The sequence below is a fragment of the Vanellus vanellus genome (genome assembly GCF_965231255.1).
Source record: "Vanellus vanellus genome assembly, chromosome: 2".
NCBI classification, from domain to species: domain Eukaryota; kingdom Metazoa; phylum Chordata; class Aves; order Charadriiformes; family Charadriidae; genus Vanellus; species Vanellus vanellus.
The window spans coordinates 123,083,581-123,101,451 of NC_138906.1; the positions used below are offsets into that span (position 1 = coordinate 123,083,581).

The 17,871-nt window shown below is 38.7% G+C and overlaps 1 protein-coding gene across 1 annotated transcript in view; it reads left to right on the plus strand.

Moving 5' to 3' along the window:
• ASXL3 (ASXL transcriptional regulator 3) overlaps positions 1-15,474 on the plus strand; it is a gene marked incomplete at both ends in the record, with an annotated part of 133,353 nt that extends 117,879 nt beyond the window's left edge. The window contains 4 exons of the mRNA XM_082479292.1: positions 1,367-1,463; positions 1,925-2,030; positions 7,161-9,114; positions 11,791-15,474. Coding sequence (XP_082335418.1) covers positions 1,367-1,463; positions 1,925-2,030; positions 7,161-9,114; positions 11,791-15,474 — 5,841 coding nt within the window. The remainder of the gene's footprint in view (positions 1-1,366; positions 1,464-1,924; positions 2,031-7,160; positions 9,115-11,790) is intronic.
• Between the last annotated feature and the right edge of the window lie 2,397 nt (positions 15,475-17,871).

Consider the following 17,871-nt stretch of genomic DNA (forward strand, 5'->3'; position numbering starts at 1 on the left):
CACTGTAGGTTCATATCCTGCTGAGGGACCCTGGTACCATGCACATACTGTTTTCTTGCTGTAATCAAATGCCTTTAGCATTGCCTGTTTTTCAGAGTCCATGCTTATCACTCTATTTCTCTTTTTACTACTTCACATCTTTATGGTTTACTCCTACAAGATTGTTGTGGGACAGGATGTCAGGTAGGCAATCAGTAAATCGGCAAAGGCTGTTCTGAAAGTAGGGCCAGTATTATCAGTGAAATAAAGAGCTCAGTGAGGAAGATGTGGCTAAATATCATTTGAAGTTTCTGACGCATCTGCCTCTTTCTAGCTCCAGTTTGAAACAAGCTCTGAGAATCAGGGGATATTATGTAGCTAAAACATGTGTTAATATGCTGGAAAATGTGCTGGTTTTTACAGTGAGATCATAAATGGTGTTGTCAAACATTTCTTTCTTAGTTGCCTTAAAAGACATGAAATAGTGAGAGTGTTTGTTCTAGTAACATTACCTCTTCTGCTGTTCCCTATGTTTCCCTCTTTATTTGCTAGTTTGTTTTTATTGTCTGTTTATTTATTATGCTAGAGGTGATAGCCAGTGCTAATTTGTTTTATGTGATTACTTTTTTCAGTTATTAGAATTCCTTCAATAGTCAGACATATCCTCCCAACCTGAAAATAAGCATTAAGTTTTATGGTAAAAGAAAGCTCAGTAGTTGGATTGCTTTTAAAAGTTATTGCAGAAACTATTGTGATTAAGACTTTTAATGGTGTTTTATCATTGAATGTTTGACAGATGTGGAAAGTAAAAATAATTATAATGTTCTTCCACCGTTTTCGCTGTTGATGCCTATAAAATTATGCGTATAGTTATTTTTAGTTTTAGTGCTAAGTTTACACCAGTTATTTCATTAAGGTTACCTGTCATCCACTTTTCTGCCAGTACAGCATAGTAGCTAACATGAGTGTTAGATTTATTTAGAAAGAGCAAATTTACTGTCTTCATTACCTTTAATTAATTTGTTTTGTACCATATTCCAGGCAGATGCATAAGTACAATAATGATCTTAATTTTTGATTGTACACAATAGCTCTAGACGTAGTCTCAAGATAGAGGGCTGTGATTAAAACACATCAATCAGTTGTAAACCGAGTTATCGTCAGTAATACTGATGACTGAAGAGAGCACACTGATGCTGGATTAGCCCACTTGCCTTTACAGTAAAGACTATAATGAAAATGCTAGTTTAGTAGTAGTAGGTAATTTTCTTTGTTATTCCCACTCCCTATCCCTCCCTGTTTCCCTTAATTGGAACTCTGGATTTATGTAATCTTAGCTGACGCTATTTCTGACACTATCTTCTGCTACCATCGGCTTTTTTTCTAGATGGGAAGTGATGGAGTTTTGCGCCTCAGTAGTTCTGCTCTAAATAATGAATTCTTCGCATATGCAGCACAAGGGTGGAAACAGCGATTGGCAGAAGGTAACTCCCTACTTGCTCTCAGATTTACCAAAGGTTAATTGTTTTTATGAAGAATGTCTCTGTCTCTACATTTAAGAAATACTTTTAGAATAGAAAGTGTAGTACACCAGTAATCCAGCAAAAGAAAAATTGCTGATTCCATTTTGAATTTAGCGTACATTTTTACAGCTTGCTGTAGCAGCTTGTTTTGACAGTTCAAAAAAACCCAAACATTTTCATCACTGCCATCCTTGGAAACATTAATGCATGCAACTAAATCCCACCAATATACTTTTGAAATGCTGATGTTATATGGTAAATTAAATCTCACACTCACTTTTATTTTTCATTATTTTCATTTGAAATTGTTGGATGACTAACAGAAATCACCGGGTGTCATCTTTGTATCTGTAATTTATAATTACCCATATTAAGCTAATCCTTGACAACTGTTATTCAATATGTTAGTATTTCTTTTTTAGGAGAATTTACACCAGAAATGCAGTTGCGCATCAGACAAGAGATTGAAAAGGAAAAGAAAACAGAACCTTGGAAAGAAAAATTCTTTGAAAGGTTTTATGGTGAAAAGTAAGTATTGAAGCAAATAAAAACATTTTTAAAATCTTATTTTTAGGGGGAAATGAAAATATAATTCTCTGCTTCACAGAGCACAGTCATATGCTGTAAAATTTAATAAAGCAGTTATCAAAGGCAGTCATTCCCCAGCATAAGAAGTTGTGGGTAGAATTATAGTGGTGTGTCTGCGCTTGCATTACAATTGCATTTGTGAAGGTTCATAACTCATCCATAAAAAAATCATTCCAAGGACAGCTTAAGACACAAGGCCCAAGCATGTATTTTCTAATTATCTTTTAAAAGATAGCATTAAGGCAATTCTTCCCTCCTGCAAAATATAAATACAGCTTCTACAGACTAGAAGACCAATAGAGGTATTTCTGTAGTATGTTTTTATTTATTTTATTTTTTCTAAGCTAGTTGCAAAGTTTCAAAAATCAAGTAGTGTTTTTTGTTGTTTGACTGAGATGGCCCTTTGCTGGACTAGAATGTATAACATAGAAGAAATATTGGCTAGAGACAAATGCAAGTGGCAATGACTAGTCTAATTTTATAAGTGAAATGCAAAGAATGTATAAATGCCCTTGACTAAAATGAATGAAATAGTATCACTCCAGGTGCACAAATGGGACGAGTCAGCACAATTTCATTGACGATGATAAGGAGACAGCATTCTGCAGCAGCTGAAGATTCACTTATATTATTTTTTTTTTAATCAAAATCTAAGGAGAGTCACATCTTTTTAAAATTCAACAATCTTCCTTTTAAAAATTGCTTTTAAAAGTTAAACCAGCAATACTTAGAATTACATCTCTGGTTTTAAAAGTATTAAGTATTGAAACTATTAATTATTATGAAGCATAAAGGAGTTATTTTAAAGTTACTGGTGGTTTTTTTTATCGTTTTCAGGTATGTTTTAATGGAATCTATGCAAAACACTCAGCAGACAAAACTGTGCCATGGGAACCATCATCACATGAGATGTCTTAGCTTTGTTCTTAAAAGTTTTTTACTTAGGAAATCCAGGGTACAGGGAACCCTTCATATAAGTGCTTAACTTAAAGATTAAGGCATTAGCTAAAGTGTTTCTGCAGTAACAATTCTACTTCTCACAATCCGCTGCCTTGGACCACTGGGAAATGTAGTGAAAACAAGGCAGCAAATGGACAGGTCCATTTTAATATTTTATTTTGCACATCCTTGCTACATGCTTTCTCCCAGTGAGAATACTATTTCTACACCACTTATCTTTACACATAATGGAAATTCTAGGGTCTTAATATGGGAGATTTTCTTATTGTTAAGTGCTTAATTTCTTACTTAACAGCTTCGAGACCTCAATGTACTCCAGATGTTGATCCCTTTAGTGTCAAGAAATATTAATTAGGTTTTTAGATAAGGAACATAATGGTTTTTCATTATGGGCGTCAAGAGAAGAGTTGGTTAACAACTTTTCATGAAGGAAAAGGCTACATAAGGTATTCACATAGGGCCTTCCACAGGAATTAGAAGTTCAGTGCCAGGAAAGCATGAGCACTCACTCACTCTAGCTGAAGCCTATTCCTCAGTCACAAATGACTGTCACGTGCACAGAGAATGATACTCATAATTTTACAGAGCCAGCAGTCCTGCCGTGCTATCTCAATGCTGGACACCGTAATGGTTGGCAGATAATTTCTTAGTCTGCAGTGATACATGTCATTTGGGTTGATAGGTTCCTGACATCAGCATTGTTATGCAAAATGTCATATTGCACATAATTTCCATTTTGACTACAGTTTTGAATCTGGTCGCCCCTGGCCTTTCCCCAGCTTGTGTGATTTCACTTGCAGTCTTCTTTCCTGGCTGTTAAGTAGGCAGATTGTACTTCTTTGCTGCTTGGCCAGATTTAAATACTTTTTGTAATTATTTACTGACTAAATGGTAGCTTTTGCTATAGTTCCCACCTTGTGTAAGTTGTCTCACCTTTTTTCACTTTGGCTTTTAAACTTGCTTTGAGTATGATTGGGCTTTGTCTCTTTTCAGCTATGTTGATTCGACTGAAGTAGCAGATTTTTGAAAGTTTCCTGAGCTATTTCTCACATGCACTGTCTGCAAAATGGATCTGTCTTGCAGTCTAACTTGCTTACTTTAGTCAATGTGGTATTTTTGCTCTGACTTCAGCTAATTTGATCTTTTCATATACCATAAGTAAATTCAAGTTTCACCTTACGCTTCGAGAAGAACCATTAATAGATGCAGAATCTTTGTAAACATTTTTACAGACTTCCCAGTTCATGACATTCAAAGGCTTTAAAGTGCTTCTTCCATGTTGGCTCTACACATTGTGTTTCTTGTCTTTGCTCTTAGCTGTACGCAGGCTGTTTATCATGGGACTGTCAGTTGTAGTTTACTTCCATCCATTTATGTTCTCTTTCCAATTCCTCATGGATGTTCATTTTTCCTCTCTCTGATTTTCTTTAAAAAACAAAAACTTCATTCTGCGCTCATTTATCTAGGATCAGCTAATGCATGTTGCCAGAAATCCACATTCTTCTGGCTTGTTGCCCCAGGATTGCAAGGGTTATACTCTATTGTCTAAATGTATTATTTCTTTTCCCACTCTTGAGAGAGTTATGTGTCAGGATAGTACTGCCAGCTCAGTAAATCAAAGTTTTAATTTTGGGTAGGCCTTCTTTAAATTTTATAGCCGACTTAATCCTTCATTAATTCCTCCCCCACCTTCCTCCCCCCTGTAATACTTATCACAGCACTAGAATATCAGCATCCATATAGCCTTAAGTAGCTATTTGGGGTTTTTTGATTTGATGACTGACTGCCCTTACTTTATCAGTTGAATCCCATCCTTAGCACTTTCACTGATGGCAGTTTACTGCTGTCCTCATGTTTTTGTGCTGTTTTGCAAACTTTGGCTGTCTTTTTCTCTAAGGAAGGTGACAGATAGCTGTTTATCTTGCAATCTGATGATTATCATGCTGATAAATTATCATGCTGATCTTGAGCCTTCTCCTTTTGAAAGCCTTTTTTTTTCGCTGCAGTGTCTTCTTTAAGATAGTAGTATTTCCAATACTCCACAAGACCAATTAAGATTCAGTAAGCGTTCTGCTGGCCTTAATCCTACGTTATCTTATTTTTCTTACATTTCTTCCCCTTCACTATGTTACTAGAATGTGTGTCTTTGTGTAGTGTCTGTGTGGCAGTTGCATTCACCTTTATCCTGTCCTTTATTCCTTTGCTGATTTTCACTCCATAAAGATCAGGCAATATGTTTTTGTGATGTAACTCAGCTAGAGAAAATAGACCACTGATTCAGTTTTCAGTAATGCAGTGGATTTCTTTCCCCTCCTCATTTTCCTAAGATAACTTTTGCTTGTTTACACAAGGAATTTTAGAGGTAGGAAGTTAGTCACCTAAACCTAGGTGAACTAAACTTTACTCACCTAAACTTGCAACCTAAACTTGGGAATATATAGTCTATATAGAAGAAAGACACACCTTCTGAAATGCATTCAATGTAGGAGATGTAAATTTGCTGTTCTGAATACCTCTCTAGACAATCCTTCCTTAGCGTAATGGTGGCATAGGGAGACTTTGGGCATATTAGGTGACTAGTATTAGGCAATATAAATAATTACCCTGAGAGTGCTTTTTAGGGTACCAATTACAGGCTGGAGTTTTTTTCATTCTTTTTTGGTTGTTGTTGTTGGTTGGGTTTTTTTTGCGTTTACAGCTATCACTGTAATGCATCTGTTCAATATTTTTAAAATGCATAATCGCAGATTTCGGTTTTTACATGTTTATTCTGTACTGCCCTGTACATGGGCCTTTGTGATCTTTGTATCCTCTGGCTGCACATTGACAAGTTATCTTGCTTCCATAATTTCTGAGTATCTTTTGTGTTCACTTATTTCCATATTGTTCTTTGTTTTATGATTAAAATGAGAACAGAGATCAAACTTCTGTTAATTAGATTAGAAGATCCTTAAGACCATGAAATTTGTTTCAAGACCTCCAATAAAGCTTTTGTGTATTTTCTACTTTTATGGAATTGCTGAGGCTTGAAATCTGCTTGGAAAAACTTACTAAAGATGCTGAACACCTGTAGAAGGAAATGAGGATGTCAGAGTACATTTTTTAAAATAACCGTTTTTTCAGCCCTTGGCTTTTGTTTTGTTTTGTTGTGGGTTTTTTTTTAATTCTTTTGATGTAAACTTTTTTAAACTAATATTTTCAGGACCAAAGGTAAGAAAATGTTCAGAAGAGAACTACATGTAGGAGTAGTTTCTTTGCACTTCATCCCTGATAAAGAATGCATAGATTATAAATAAGTCTTTTTAGCTCCTTAAGAATGTTAAACTTATTTTTAATTATAGTGAAATCAAATAAATAGTATATATGTAGTTCTGTTTATTTAGAAATAGCTTTTATCTTAAATGAAGTATTTAGTTTGCTGGAAGAATGGAGCAAAAATACACAAGCTGTCAACTGACATCTTTATAATTGACTCGAGTTGTAAAATGAGGCTGAAGTAGAGTTATTTTGATTTTCATCATAGATTTGAAATGACTGTCAACTTACAAAACTGAAACGCCTGCTTTGCCTCATTAGTCTTAGGTGCAGCTTTTTCTTTAGAGTACAGCATTTAAGCCATTGCTGGCTGTGTTGACCCTAAATGCAGGTGTAGGAGGAGAAAAGAGATTTCTTTTTGAACTGTTACTGATGGAACAAGATATATTTGTGTATTTCCTCTGCAATGCATGCTGTATTAGTATTGCAGTATTGTGCTGGTATTTAATACAAAAACAAACAAGCCACAAATTTAAACAAGAGTATGAGTAATGGTGAATCTATGTAGCTTGCTTTTTTATTTCATTGAAGTGCCAAATAGTTAAATAATTAATAATAGATTACTTATTTAAAAAATATTTACGTTTTTTAACACTGGTAAGAAAATCTTGGTAGTTAGGTGTCCAAAATATATAAAACCATATAGAAATTAGTCAGCCACCACTTAACCAAAACACTGTTTTAAACTGGAAAATATGTCCTTTTTGTAAATAAAAGATGTGGGTGAGAAAAACAATCCTATTCCTTTATCATGTCTGTGATGAAAAGACCTTTTTAATTTGTGTTTTTATTTAGACTGGGGATGTCGAGAGGGGAATCAATGAAACTCACTGCGGTGCAGAACAATGATGAAGATGAAAGCAATTCTTTGTGTGGGTCTTCTGGCACACCTGGTCCTTCTGAGCAAGCAACCTTTGAGGACCAAGAAGAGAAAGGCACTAAAATTCCACCTTTACCAGAGAGAGATTACTGTCCATCTCTTTGTAGTATGGAACAGGTTCCTGTCAAGGATCTAACCGCAGACTCAGAGGATATACTGATACCTGAAGAATCAATCATTCAGGAAGAGATTGCTGAAGAGGTTGAGACAAGTATTTGTGAATGCCAAGAGGAGAACCATAAAACAGAACGTGAATTTTCTGAGGAATCAGTAAGTTCAGCTGGCACAAATGAAGAAACAGAGGCAGTACAGCTTGCAGACAGCACTGAGTCCTGTGTCATGATGAATGATGTAACTGATACTGTATCTCACATTGAAATTAAAGTGGAGTTGAAGTCTGAATGCCCTCAGGAGGAGATGTCAGTTGTGATAGATCAGCTGGAGGATTGCGTATCACCAGCACAATCAGCTTTATCCACAAACTCTGTCAGTGATACAGCAGAGAAGGATTCTGAGTCTGCAAAAGAGCTAATTGCACCAGAAATGCAAAATGCTGCTCTGGAAGGCTCCTTGTTCACTGGTGGAGGCATTGCAGTGGATATGGAGCTTCAAAGTGACCCTGAGGAACAGTTGTCTGAGAATGCTTGTATTTCTGAAACTTCCTTTTCCTCTGGAAGTCCAGAAGGACCATGTGTTTGTATTGCTTCTCCTGGAGGAGACACTCAGTCGACTTCAGAGGAACCCTGTACTCCAGCATCTCTTGAAACAGCTTGCTCATCTGAAGTGTCCAGTACTGAAAACATTGAAGGTGATATTCAGCAAAAGGCCAGTGATGAAAACTTGCACACACCTTTAATGTCAGAAATCTCTCCAATGTCCACCTCACCTGTAACTTCAGAAGCATCTCTGATGTCAAATTTACCTTTAACATCAGAGGCATCACCAGCTTCTAACTTACCTTTAACATCAGAAACATCTCCAATGTCTGATTTGCCTTTAACATCAGAAACATCTTCAGTATCTTCTGTTCTTCTAACTTCTGAAACATCTGTGGCAAATAGTTTGCCTCTTCCATCAGAGACATCTCCAGTTTCTAATTCCCCAAGCAATGAAAGGCTTATTCTGCAACAAAGGAAATCACCATGTTTGTTGGAAGACTCCCTTCCCACTTTGAAAGAAGAAAGCTCTGCCATTCCTAAGGTAGTTCAAGAAGAGAATTTTGTTGTTCAGCCAAAGCAACTGCAGAGTGCCCCTGATAATATGAAAGTTGGCCCGCTAACAATTTTACCTGATACTTCAGTATTGGAAGAGCCCCAAAGCAAAAATCTCAGTCATCAGCCATGTAAATCACATTCTGAAATTGAGAAATCCTACATTGCGTCCATCCCAGAACACTCTCCTCCAGAGGTGATCAAAATTAAAAATCACAGTGTTCAGCAAAGAGGTGACAAGAAAGGTACGCTCTTGCCATCAGAGGTAGCCGTCTTCTCAGAAGGATCAGTTGGCAAAAATATCGAATTGCTTCCATCAAAGCCACATGAAAAACTATATACCTCATCTCTAGAGAAAGCTACATTCTCTGAAGTGTGCAGAAGTAAATCTCACAAGCTAACGGGCAGCACCCAAAGCCGTCTAGAGAGTTCGCATTCTTCCAAGTCATTAGAACCCACAAAATCACCTGAAGTGAGGAATGAAAGCAGAGACCCAGAGATCCCAAAGAGGAAAACAGCAGAACAGCACAGTTTTGGAATCTGCAAAGAGAAGAGAGCTAGAATAGATGATGATCAGCCTAACCGTAGTGCTTCATCAACAAGTCCATCTGATAAAGATCAGCCACCCAGAGAAGAACCCCGAGTTCCACCCCTTAAGGTAAAGTAATGAATAAACAGGCTGACTTAGAAACAAGAGGTTTATTATTTCCCTCCTACTGACTGCATCGCAGACACAGTGCATGGTGTATTTTTTGTGGACGTGTGAGGGGTGTTAGTACTGATGGCTTTGCTTTACTATGACATTCCTACCATGCCAAATTACTTCTGATATAAATATACCTATAGATGTTCAGTCAGGGTCTTTGCTACAAAATTGCTTTTGTGTGAGGGAAAGTTTTCCAGGATCTACGGCTTAATCTAATTCAAGAGCTTCCCCATCATTTAAACAGTGTGACTTGTTTTTCTAATTGCCCGACTGTATTATCTGCCTGTTCTCCTGCAGATCACTTCTCCAGCAAGCATGAATAATAAATGTTACCATAATCAATACTCAGAAAAACAACCGGTGCCTTAATACAGCAAGAGAACCTAGAGTCACAATAGTTGGAGATCCCTTTGCAAGCCCAGGGCTTGGGGTAGGCTGAAGTAGAATTAATTGAAAACAGAGGCCTTGTTATCAGGGGGAAGTGTCTAATTGATATATGTGTAAATGCCTTTGTTAATGGCAAAGTAAAAGGTAGAAAGGATATACCAGCTAAACAAACACTTTCATGTGTATCATTCTCCTGTGTGAGAAAGTAAATTCCAGTTGAAAGCTTTTTTTTTCCCAAACAGAGGGATCTATAGATTTAGTTATATGTAGGCTCAGCGTTTTGACCCTTTTAATTTTGTACATGGTGACATCAGCCAAGCTTTAGATCCAATTTGCTGAACTTAAGCCATTGACTTTGCAATACTAGTTCCTGATTATTCAGAAATGCCCTTTTCTGCATTTATTTTTAACTGCTGCAATCACTGAACATTGTTAATATGGCCAGGAGGGCAAACAGGCTAACTGTTTTAATCACTAGTGCAGCAGCATATTTCAACTAATTTATTTTTATGAGCAGTGATGCAATTGGAAGGTAGCCCATTCTGAGTTTAGTGATGTTCTTTCGTATTTGGAAGGTCTCTATCTAGCCTAATAAATTCTAATCATTCTCTAAGCACAAAGGAAAATAGATCACTAGGGAATAAAAAAGGTCATGACCATAATAATAAAAATAATCAAGCACTTAGAGCTTTAGCAGTTCTGGTGATGCAAAGTGGAAACTGAAAAAAGTTGCTACTGAAACAGAAAGCAAAATGTTTTGAAGAAATTGCAAATTTGTGATAGTCTTTGAAATATGTTCATGTAAATGTTAAAGCCTCACAATATTAGGCATGAGTGTTTATTTATAAGCCAAAAATTTAACTGCTAGAAAAAGCGAAGTATTCTAGCCCTCCAGACCAGCACAGAGTTGTATGGTTACATAAGTGGTTATATATTACATTACCATCTTACTATTGATTTCTACGGATGTCTTATGGAAAATCAGATGCTGTCAGTTTTGCACAGTCTTATCAACTGAAACTCCCTGAAGCCTTCAGCCAGTGAATGAGAAGTTGGCAAATGAAAAGTTGGCAAGCTTTTCCAAAAATAATTTTTGCCAATCAATTCTATTTTTTTTTTGTGTCTCTTGGGTCATCTCACCAACAAACCCCTATCCTTTGTTATCAATAGAGGAAAACCAACCCCAGTTGTCCTAAATGATTCTGCTATATGTCTCTCACTTCCTGTCATACCTTAGGACTACTTTTTCTACAAATCCTATCTAGTTTTCTTCTCAGCCCCTTTCAGAATAGAGTTCACGGCATTAACCACTAAGTCCTGTTATTGTGGACAGCCCATATACGTATGTCCCTTCTAAGAAATCAAAATGTTTTTTTGCCAACCTTTGGGTATTCTGAGAGCATATGAGTTATAAAGCAGTCCCAGGGATGGTAATCTCAAATCCTGTGCCTAGTTGGAAACCTACTAAAAATTCCAGTGATTTTACAGGTTATTATTTTGCTTAAAGTTTTATGTATTTAAAGCTATAATATTTGCATTTTTAATATTTGTAGGTTTGAGGATTTTGGTTTTGAAGTGCAGTAGTGTAGGAGGTATCCTGGGGATGTACTAAAGCAGGTCTTTTAAAATTGCGAGTGAGGAAGGAAAAGGCATATCTTTTGATGATTCACTTCTTTTACACCACTACTCTAAAGTGCTGTATGGTATAAGATGAATAACAGGCTCAGTGGAGACACTGCTACATCCTATCTAAAGGCAAGATTTGTTGTCTGATACATAAGGGAAAGACAGGTGGTTCCTAATGTCTTAGTCATTGGAGACCAAGGAGCAAAAGCACTACGTGATCGTTATTTTTTCACACATTTGCAGCAAGTGCTTAGTCGTTGGCTCTTTTCCAGTATCATTACACTAGGCTTGTTGATCTTCTCAGTTAGATACACTGCAGATAAAACAGGTCTGACAAATTGTGTCAGATAAGCATCATGTTGTCATCCTGTTCAATCTTTCTTTCTTCCTGTCAGAAGGATCAACGTGAGTAGGCTAATACATGTGTCAGTTATTCATGCTGGAGAATGATAAAATATTGCAGTATAAATATCATTAATTCTTAGTATTTTTCTGCCCAGCTGCACTGAACAACAATTCCCTTCATTACCTTTCTCTGACCCTTTTAAGGGACAGCTGGTGATTTTAGTGAGTTGGTGATCTCAGTAAAATTATTGGGTTTTTTTCTTCCTTTAGATTCAGCTTTCAAAAATTGGACCACCTTTCATCATCAAGAGCCAACCTGTTTCTAAACCAGAACCTCGAGTTTCCCCGAGTACATCGGTCAGCAGTGGGAGAAACACTGGGGCTAGAACTCTTGCAGATATCAAAGCAAGAGCTCAGCAAGCAAGAGCCCAAAGAGAAGCTGCAGCTGCAGCAGCCGTGGCAGCAGCTGCAAGCATAGTCTCTGGAGCAATGGGGACCCCATGTGAAGGTGGGAAGACAAGAACACTGGCACACATCAAGGAACAAACAAAGGCCAAACTATTTGCAAAGCATCAAGCCAGAGCTCATTTACTCCAGACTAATAAAGAATCAAAGTCGCAGTTCAGCTCAAAGGAAAGTACCTCATCTCTGGAGATACCAACGTCTACTGACACAAAGATTGAAGGTTCTACTGGTGTCATTATAGTTAATCCGAACTGCAGGTCCCCTAGCAACAAGGCTGCTCATCACCGTGAGACTACCACTTTATTGCAGCAGCCACTGAACACAGCTACTTTACCAGAAACTGCTACTGAGATATCTGTGCACAGTTCTGATGAAAATATACCTATGCCACAATTGTGTGAGAAAATTATTTCATCTACCTCTACTGAAAGTAACAGTGTGCCAGTGCTTTATAATAAAAGTTCAGTCTCTGTGTCTGTTTGCAGCACTGCTATGTCTGGAGCAATTAAAGAACTTTCTTTTGCAAGTTCTGTTGATAAATCCTCTGTTTTAATGTCTGTTGACAGTGCAAACACAGCAGTTTCAGCTTGCAATATAAATATGCTGAAAACCATCCAAGGGGCTGATACTCCATGCATAACTGTTGGACCAAAATGTATTGATAACAGTAATGTACCCGTCTCCATAGACAATACGGTCTTACCAAATGCCATGGATGACAAAAGGTTGCCGATACCAAGTAGCAATGCGAATAACGCAGTCTCCAGTCATTATGCCACTGTGCCAGCTTCATCTATTGCAAATAATTTGCCAAATCATCTCTCTGGTAGTTCTGTACTGATTCCCCCAGTGGGGACTACCAACAGATTTTCTTCTGATAAGATAGCCATAACTGGGTGTAACGAGCAAAGCACTGTCTCCATTCACACTACCGTTAGGTCAGCTTTAAGTTGCAGTGAGGCCCTTGCAGTAGCAGATTCTGTTGCAAGGCCGCCCATTTCAATGTTTACGAGTAATATGGTGACAATAAGCTCATATGATAATGCTACTAAATTAAATGCTGATCTCTTAGAAAAAAGCTCTGGAGCGCGAAACCGAATGGATCTCTCTGGTAAATCTCAGCCGGTGAGCTTTACACAAACTGTCATGAATAGGTCCATACCTTGCAAAGTCATTGTTGACCACACTACAAATCTGAATTCCAGTCTGTCGCTTTCTTCTTCTATTGAAAATACGGAGAACAGCATTGACCTGCAGAGCAGACCGGTACGGACAGAAGCTGCCTTACAAAGTATAGCCTGTCCTCAGGTGTCTGTCATAAGCAGGCCTGAAGTGGTCTCTAATGAAAGCCTTGAGCACAATTCCAGCTTTATCACCATTACAGCAAAGCAAGACAGCAAGAACTTGCAGGCAGGTTGTTCAAGTCTTCGAGAAGTGCCTCTTGCTCCTCAAGATAAATTAATTGAGGTGGTTACTCCCAGCCAAGGTTTTGCTGAGCAATTAAGAGGTCCTTCGGCATTTAAAAACGAAGCAGATGCTGCCTGTGCCAATCAGTATAACACTAACAATAGAATTTGTTGGCATGATGAAGAGGCAATGAGTACAGACCAGCCGGTGGTCAGCCATCTGAACTCCGGTAAGCATAAGGAATACACAGAGCAAACCTGCTTAAAAAATGTCAAAACCGAACCTTCCAGTTACACGCAAATGTCAGAACTGCAGTCCAGGAGTCTTTTGACGAGCATTGCCGTTCCCGTTAAATCAGAAACTAATGAGTCTGACAAGTGCTTCAGGATGGACACCGAGGATTTTACAGGACCTGAAATGCCTGCGCAGACTGCAGAAATAGCCACGAGTGCGCAGCCGCCGCAGACCTCCAAGACATCCATTGCGGACTCCATGGAAGACTCCCTGTCCCTGACAACAGAAAGCCTAAAGAGAGTTACCAGTGCTGGGGGCTCGAGCTGTCGCTTGTCGTCAGTGGAGGCCAACAATCCTTTAGTGACACAGTTACTGCAGGGCAATCTGCCTTTAGAGAAAGTGCTGCCGCAGCCCAGATCAGGAGCCAAACTAGAAATTAACAGGCTTCCCTTGCCTTTGCAAACTACCTCAGTATGTAAAACAGCAGTGTCCGAGAGAAATATTGTTGAACATCCTTCCAACTCTCCTAATCCAGATGGTAAAGGATTTACAGCAGGCAGCGTAGCCCCGCTACAAATCAGAAAGCGTGAAAACCATCCGAAAAAGAGGATGGCCAGGACTGTAGGGGAGCATGCTCAAATTAAATGTGAGCCTGGGAAGGTGTCAATGGACACAGATGTTAAAGTGGCTCCTTGTGGAATTAGTTCCAGCATGAATCAGCTGGGGCACGGTCAGCCATTTAAGCAGGAGTGGCTGAACAAACATGCCATTCAGAGCCGAATCGCTCACAGCCCAGAGATCAAGCAGCAGAAGAGGCCGTTGCCTTCGTGCAGTTTCCAGCAGAGCTTATTTCACATTGATAAAAATGGCAGCTTTCATGCAGAAGCTAGTACCTCACATAGACAGCATTTTTACCAAATGTCCATGGCTGCGAGAGGCCCCATTCCTACGGCAGCTTTGTTGCAAACTACTTCAAAAGGCCCACCTGGCTGCAACGCGTTTGCTTTTAGCAGACACCTGGAACAGAAGGGCTTGGGAGATGTGAGTATTTCTACAGCAGCTCACCAGCTGAGGCTAGGAAGTGTGTTTTCCCCTAATGTTCAAATTAAGGAAGGTGATGACATTGCCAGTGCCTCTCAGACTCTGCAGAGTAAAACGTTAGTGCATCCCCCTCCTCCCCCTCCTCCCCTGCCACCTCCTCCCCCTCCTCACCCAAATGCAGAAGTCCCCTCTGATCAAAAACAACCGACAGTTACTATGGAAACCACTAAAAGACTGAGTTGGCCTCAGCCAGCAAGCATCTGTAGCAATATAAAATCTGAACCTATTTCTTTTGAGGAAGGTTTAAGCAGCAGCTGCGAACTGGGCATGAAACAAGCTTCCTATGATCAGAACGAAGTGAAAGAACAGTTAAAAGCGTTTGCGTTAAAAAATGCAGATTTCTCTTCCTATTTACTTTCTGAGCCACAGAAGCCTTTTACCCAACTTGCTGCTCAGAAAATACAGACGCAGCACCCGCAGCAGCAGCAGCAGCAGCAGCAACAGCAGCTCTGTGGAAATTATCCAACAATACACTTTGGTAGCACAAGCTTCAAAAGGGCAGCATCTGCAATTGAGAAATCGATTGGGATTTTAGGAAGTGGCTCGAACACTGCCACGGGCCTGTCTAACCAGAACGCCCCAATCCCGGTTCAGAAATTTGCTGACAGTAGCAATGCCGATGAACTGGAACTGAAGTGCTCGTGCAGGCTGAAAGCCATGATCGTGTGCAAAGGCTGCGGAGCCTTCTGTCATGACGACTGCATAGGGCCTTCCAAACTGTGTGTAGCTTGTCTGGTTGTACGGTAGGAACTGAATCAAAGATGCAGTATCCCTTATCAGCATGGGAGAGCGGGACAAAGGAACGGAGAAATTGGAACAGTTTAGGCCACTAATGGTTCGCAATTAGTTGTTTGGGGTTTTTTTAATTATTTTTTTTTTTCTTCCGTGTGGTGCTTTCAGAATTTAGTTATTCCTGCCTGAGTGCCATTTTCTGGGAAGAAGAGGAAACCAGTAGACGTAGTTAAAAAAGAAAAATAGCCTTGTTACTGCAGCTTCTATGATCTCTCTTGCTGTGCTAAAAAAAAGGCATTAATGCATGTCATTCGTAGCTTCTATTTATTTGCACAAAGTGCAGCACGTTTTTTCTCCACTTTTTGATAGTTGATACAAGCTGCAGGTTAAAGATGAGTGGAAGAATAACTCTGCAAGAAGTGGAGTAACTATGCAGAATGAATAACACACTGAATAGCGACCGTTTGGAGTGGGGTAGTGGCAAGGTGTGGGGTATGGCCATCGTAGCTTCTAAGTTTGCAGTTTTTCTGCTGATAGGATTTTCTTCAACTGACTTTTACTATCTAGGGCTAAAGTATAGTCACTTCACCTAGCAAAAAATAAAAGGGGAATTTAGGTTGTTAGAGGAGTTTCCTTACGTGCCTGCCAGGGACTCTGGAACTCAAATCTTACTCATCATCTCTTCCTTGTTGATTCCTTGAGAAAGATTTGTATATGCGATGGGTTAGTGGGACCAACACTGGAATCACATTGGCTTCAGTAGAGTCTGGAGAAAATACCTTCCCTACTGGGAATTAGAAACCTGTTTTCCTGTTTCCCACTCAAATACTCTTTGTATTTGTCTCTAATCTGTCCACTCATTTTGTCAGTCCCAAATATATATAGGGTCAGACTTATGTAATAAGCTCTGGATGTTTTAGCCTTTCTGTGGCCTAAAAATGATGCGTTCTTATGGTGAATGAATAAGGAAAAATTCTAATTGCATATTGGTTGAATATTAGATTATCAGTTGTTTTTCCTCTTATGTGAGTTACTCTATTTAAATAACATCTCAGAGTTTTGCCATTTAAAGTCATTCTTAGAATTACTTACAACACTTTTTTTTTTTTTTTTCTCAAAGAATTCAGACCCCTTAATCTACCTTTTAGAAATTTGGAAGCAAGAAAGCATTTTTTAAAGGGATACTGCATCTTTAAAGTAATCTTCAGTATTTATCCAGTACTGTATTTACATTTAGGAGTATAGCCGCATTCCAAATGCGCTAGCCACCGTAACAGCAGAGAAGAAAAATGATACTTTTGGGGCCCTATTCACCTAAAAGGAAAATATTATAAAGGGATAAAGCACATGCAGTCGCTGGGGAGATGAAAATACCTTGCAGTTTTTTACTCCCACTTCAAGAACACAAAGTGTGGAGTGCAAGTTGTCCATCTGCCAGTATGTGGTTGGGTCTGCCCAAATGTCAGCATCAGAGAGAAATGTTATTTTTTCCATTACAGTAGAACCTCACTAATCCAAAGACCTTACAGTCTGCTCAAGAAAACTGATTTTCCTTCCACAGTTCTCAGAGACCAACATAGTACGAATGTGTGAGATGGAATACTGCTTGCTTTTCGTGATGCAGTTTACTGTTGCATTCTGAAATATTAGTGTGAATGATAGAACTACATTTAGGAAATAAAAAGTATACTACGTTTTACACTATACTTTTTTTATATGATCTTTGTTTGCATACTCATTCATAAGCTGTAACTGGCCTCCCTGATATAGGTGTATATTAGTGGGGTTCTACTGAATGGAGGAACCACATTTACTTTCTTGTGGGACCATTTTCACGAGCATGATAAATGCCATTTATTGTCTTAAAAGTGAGCTGGAATACATACAACATACATTCCTGTCATAGGAAGCTCTATGGTGCACCTTGATGTTCTCTTTTATTGTAATTAGCAACATATCAATATTATTTTTGACACTGTGTGGTACAAAGGCCATTTATAATTACACTAACAAATTTGTTGCTGATACAATAATATATTTTTTCTATACAAAAGTGCTCCTTAATATGACATGTGAGTTAAGAAAAGGCTTCCCGGCACTTTCAGGTCTTCTGGTAGGAAAATAAGCCAGCCAAGCAAAAACCTAGAAGTAACCACATGAAAAGTAGCATCCAGTGCTACGCCAGCTGCTGGCAAAACAGTGACTGGAAAATACTCATGAGTAAGCATGAGTGGAGTCAGTTAGTGCATATCAAATTCATATTTGGGGAGCCTTTGTATTGGAATTGTATTGCATTGTACTTATGCTTGGTAGAGGTAGGATACTTCTATTTAAATTAAAGAGAGCAACCAGTCTTAGACTTCGAATAACCTGTGTTTATATAAGCCTGCTGGGAATCCTTATTTCTAGCTC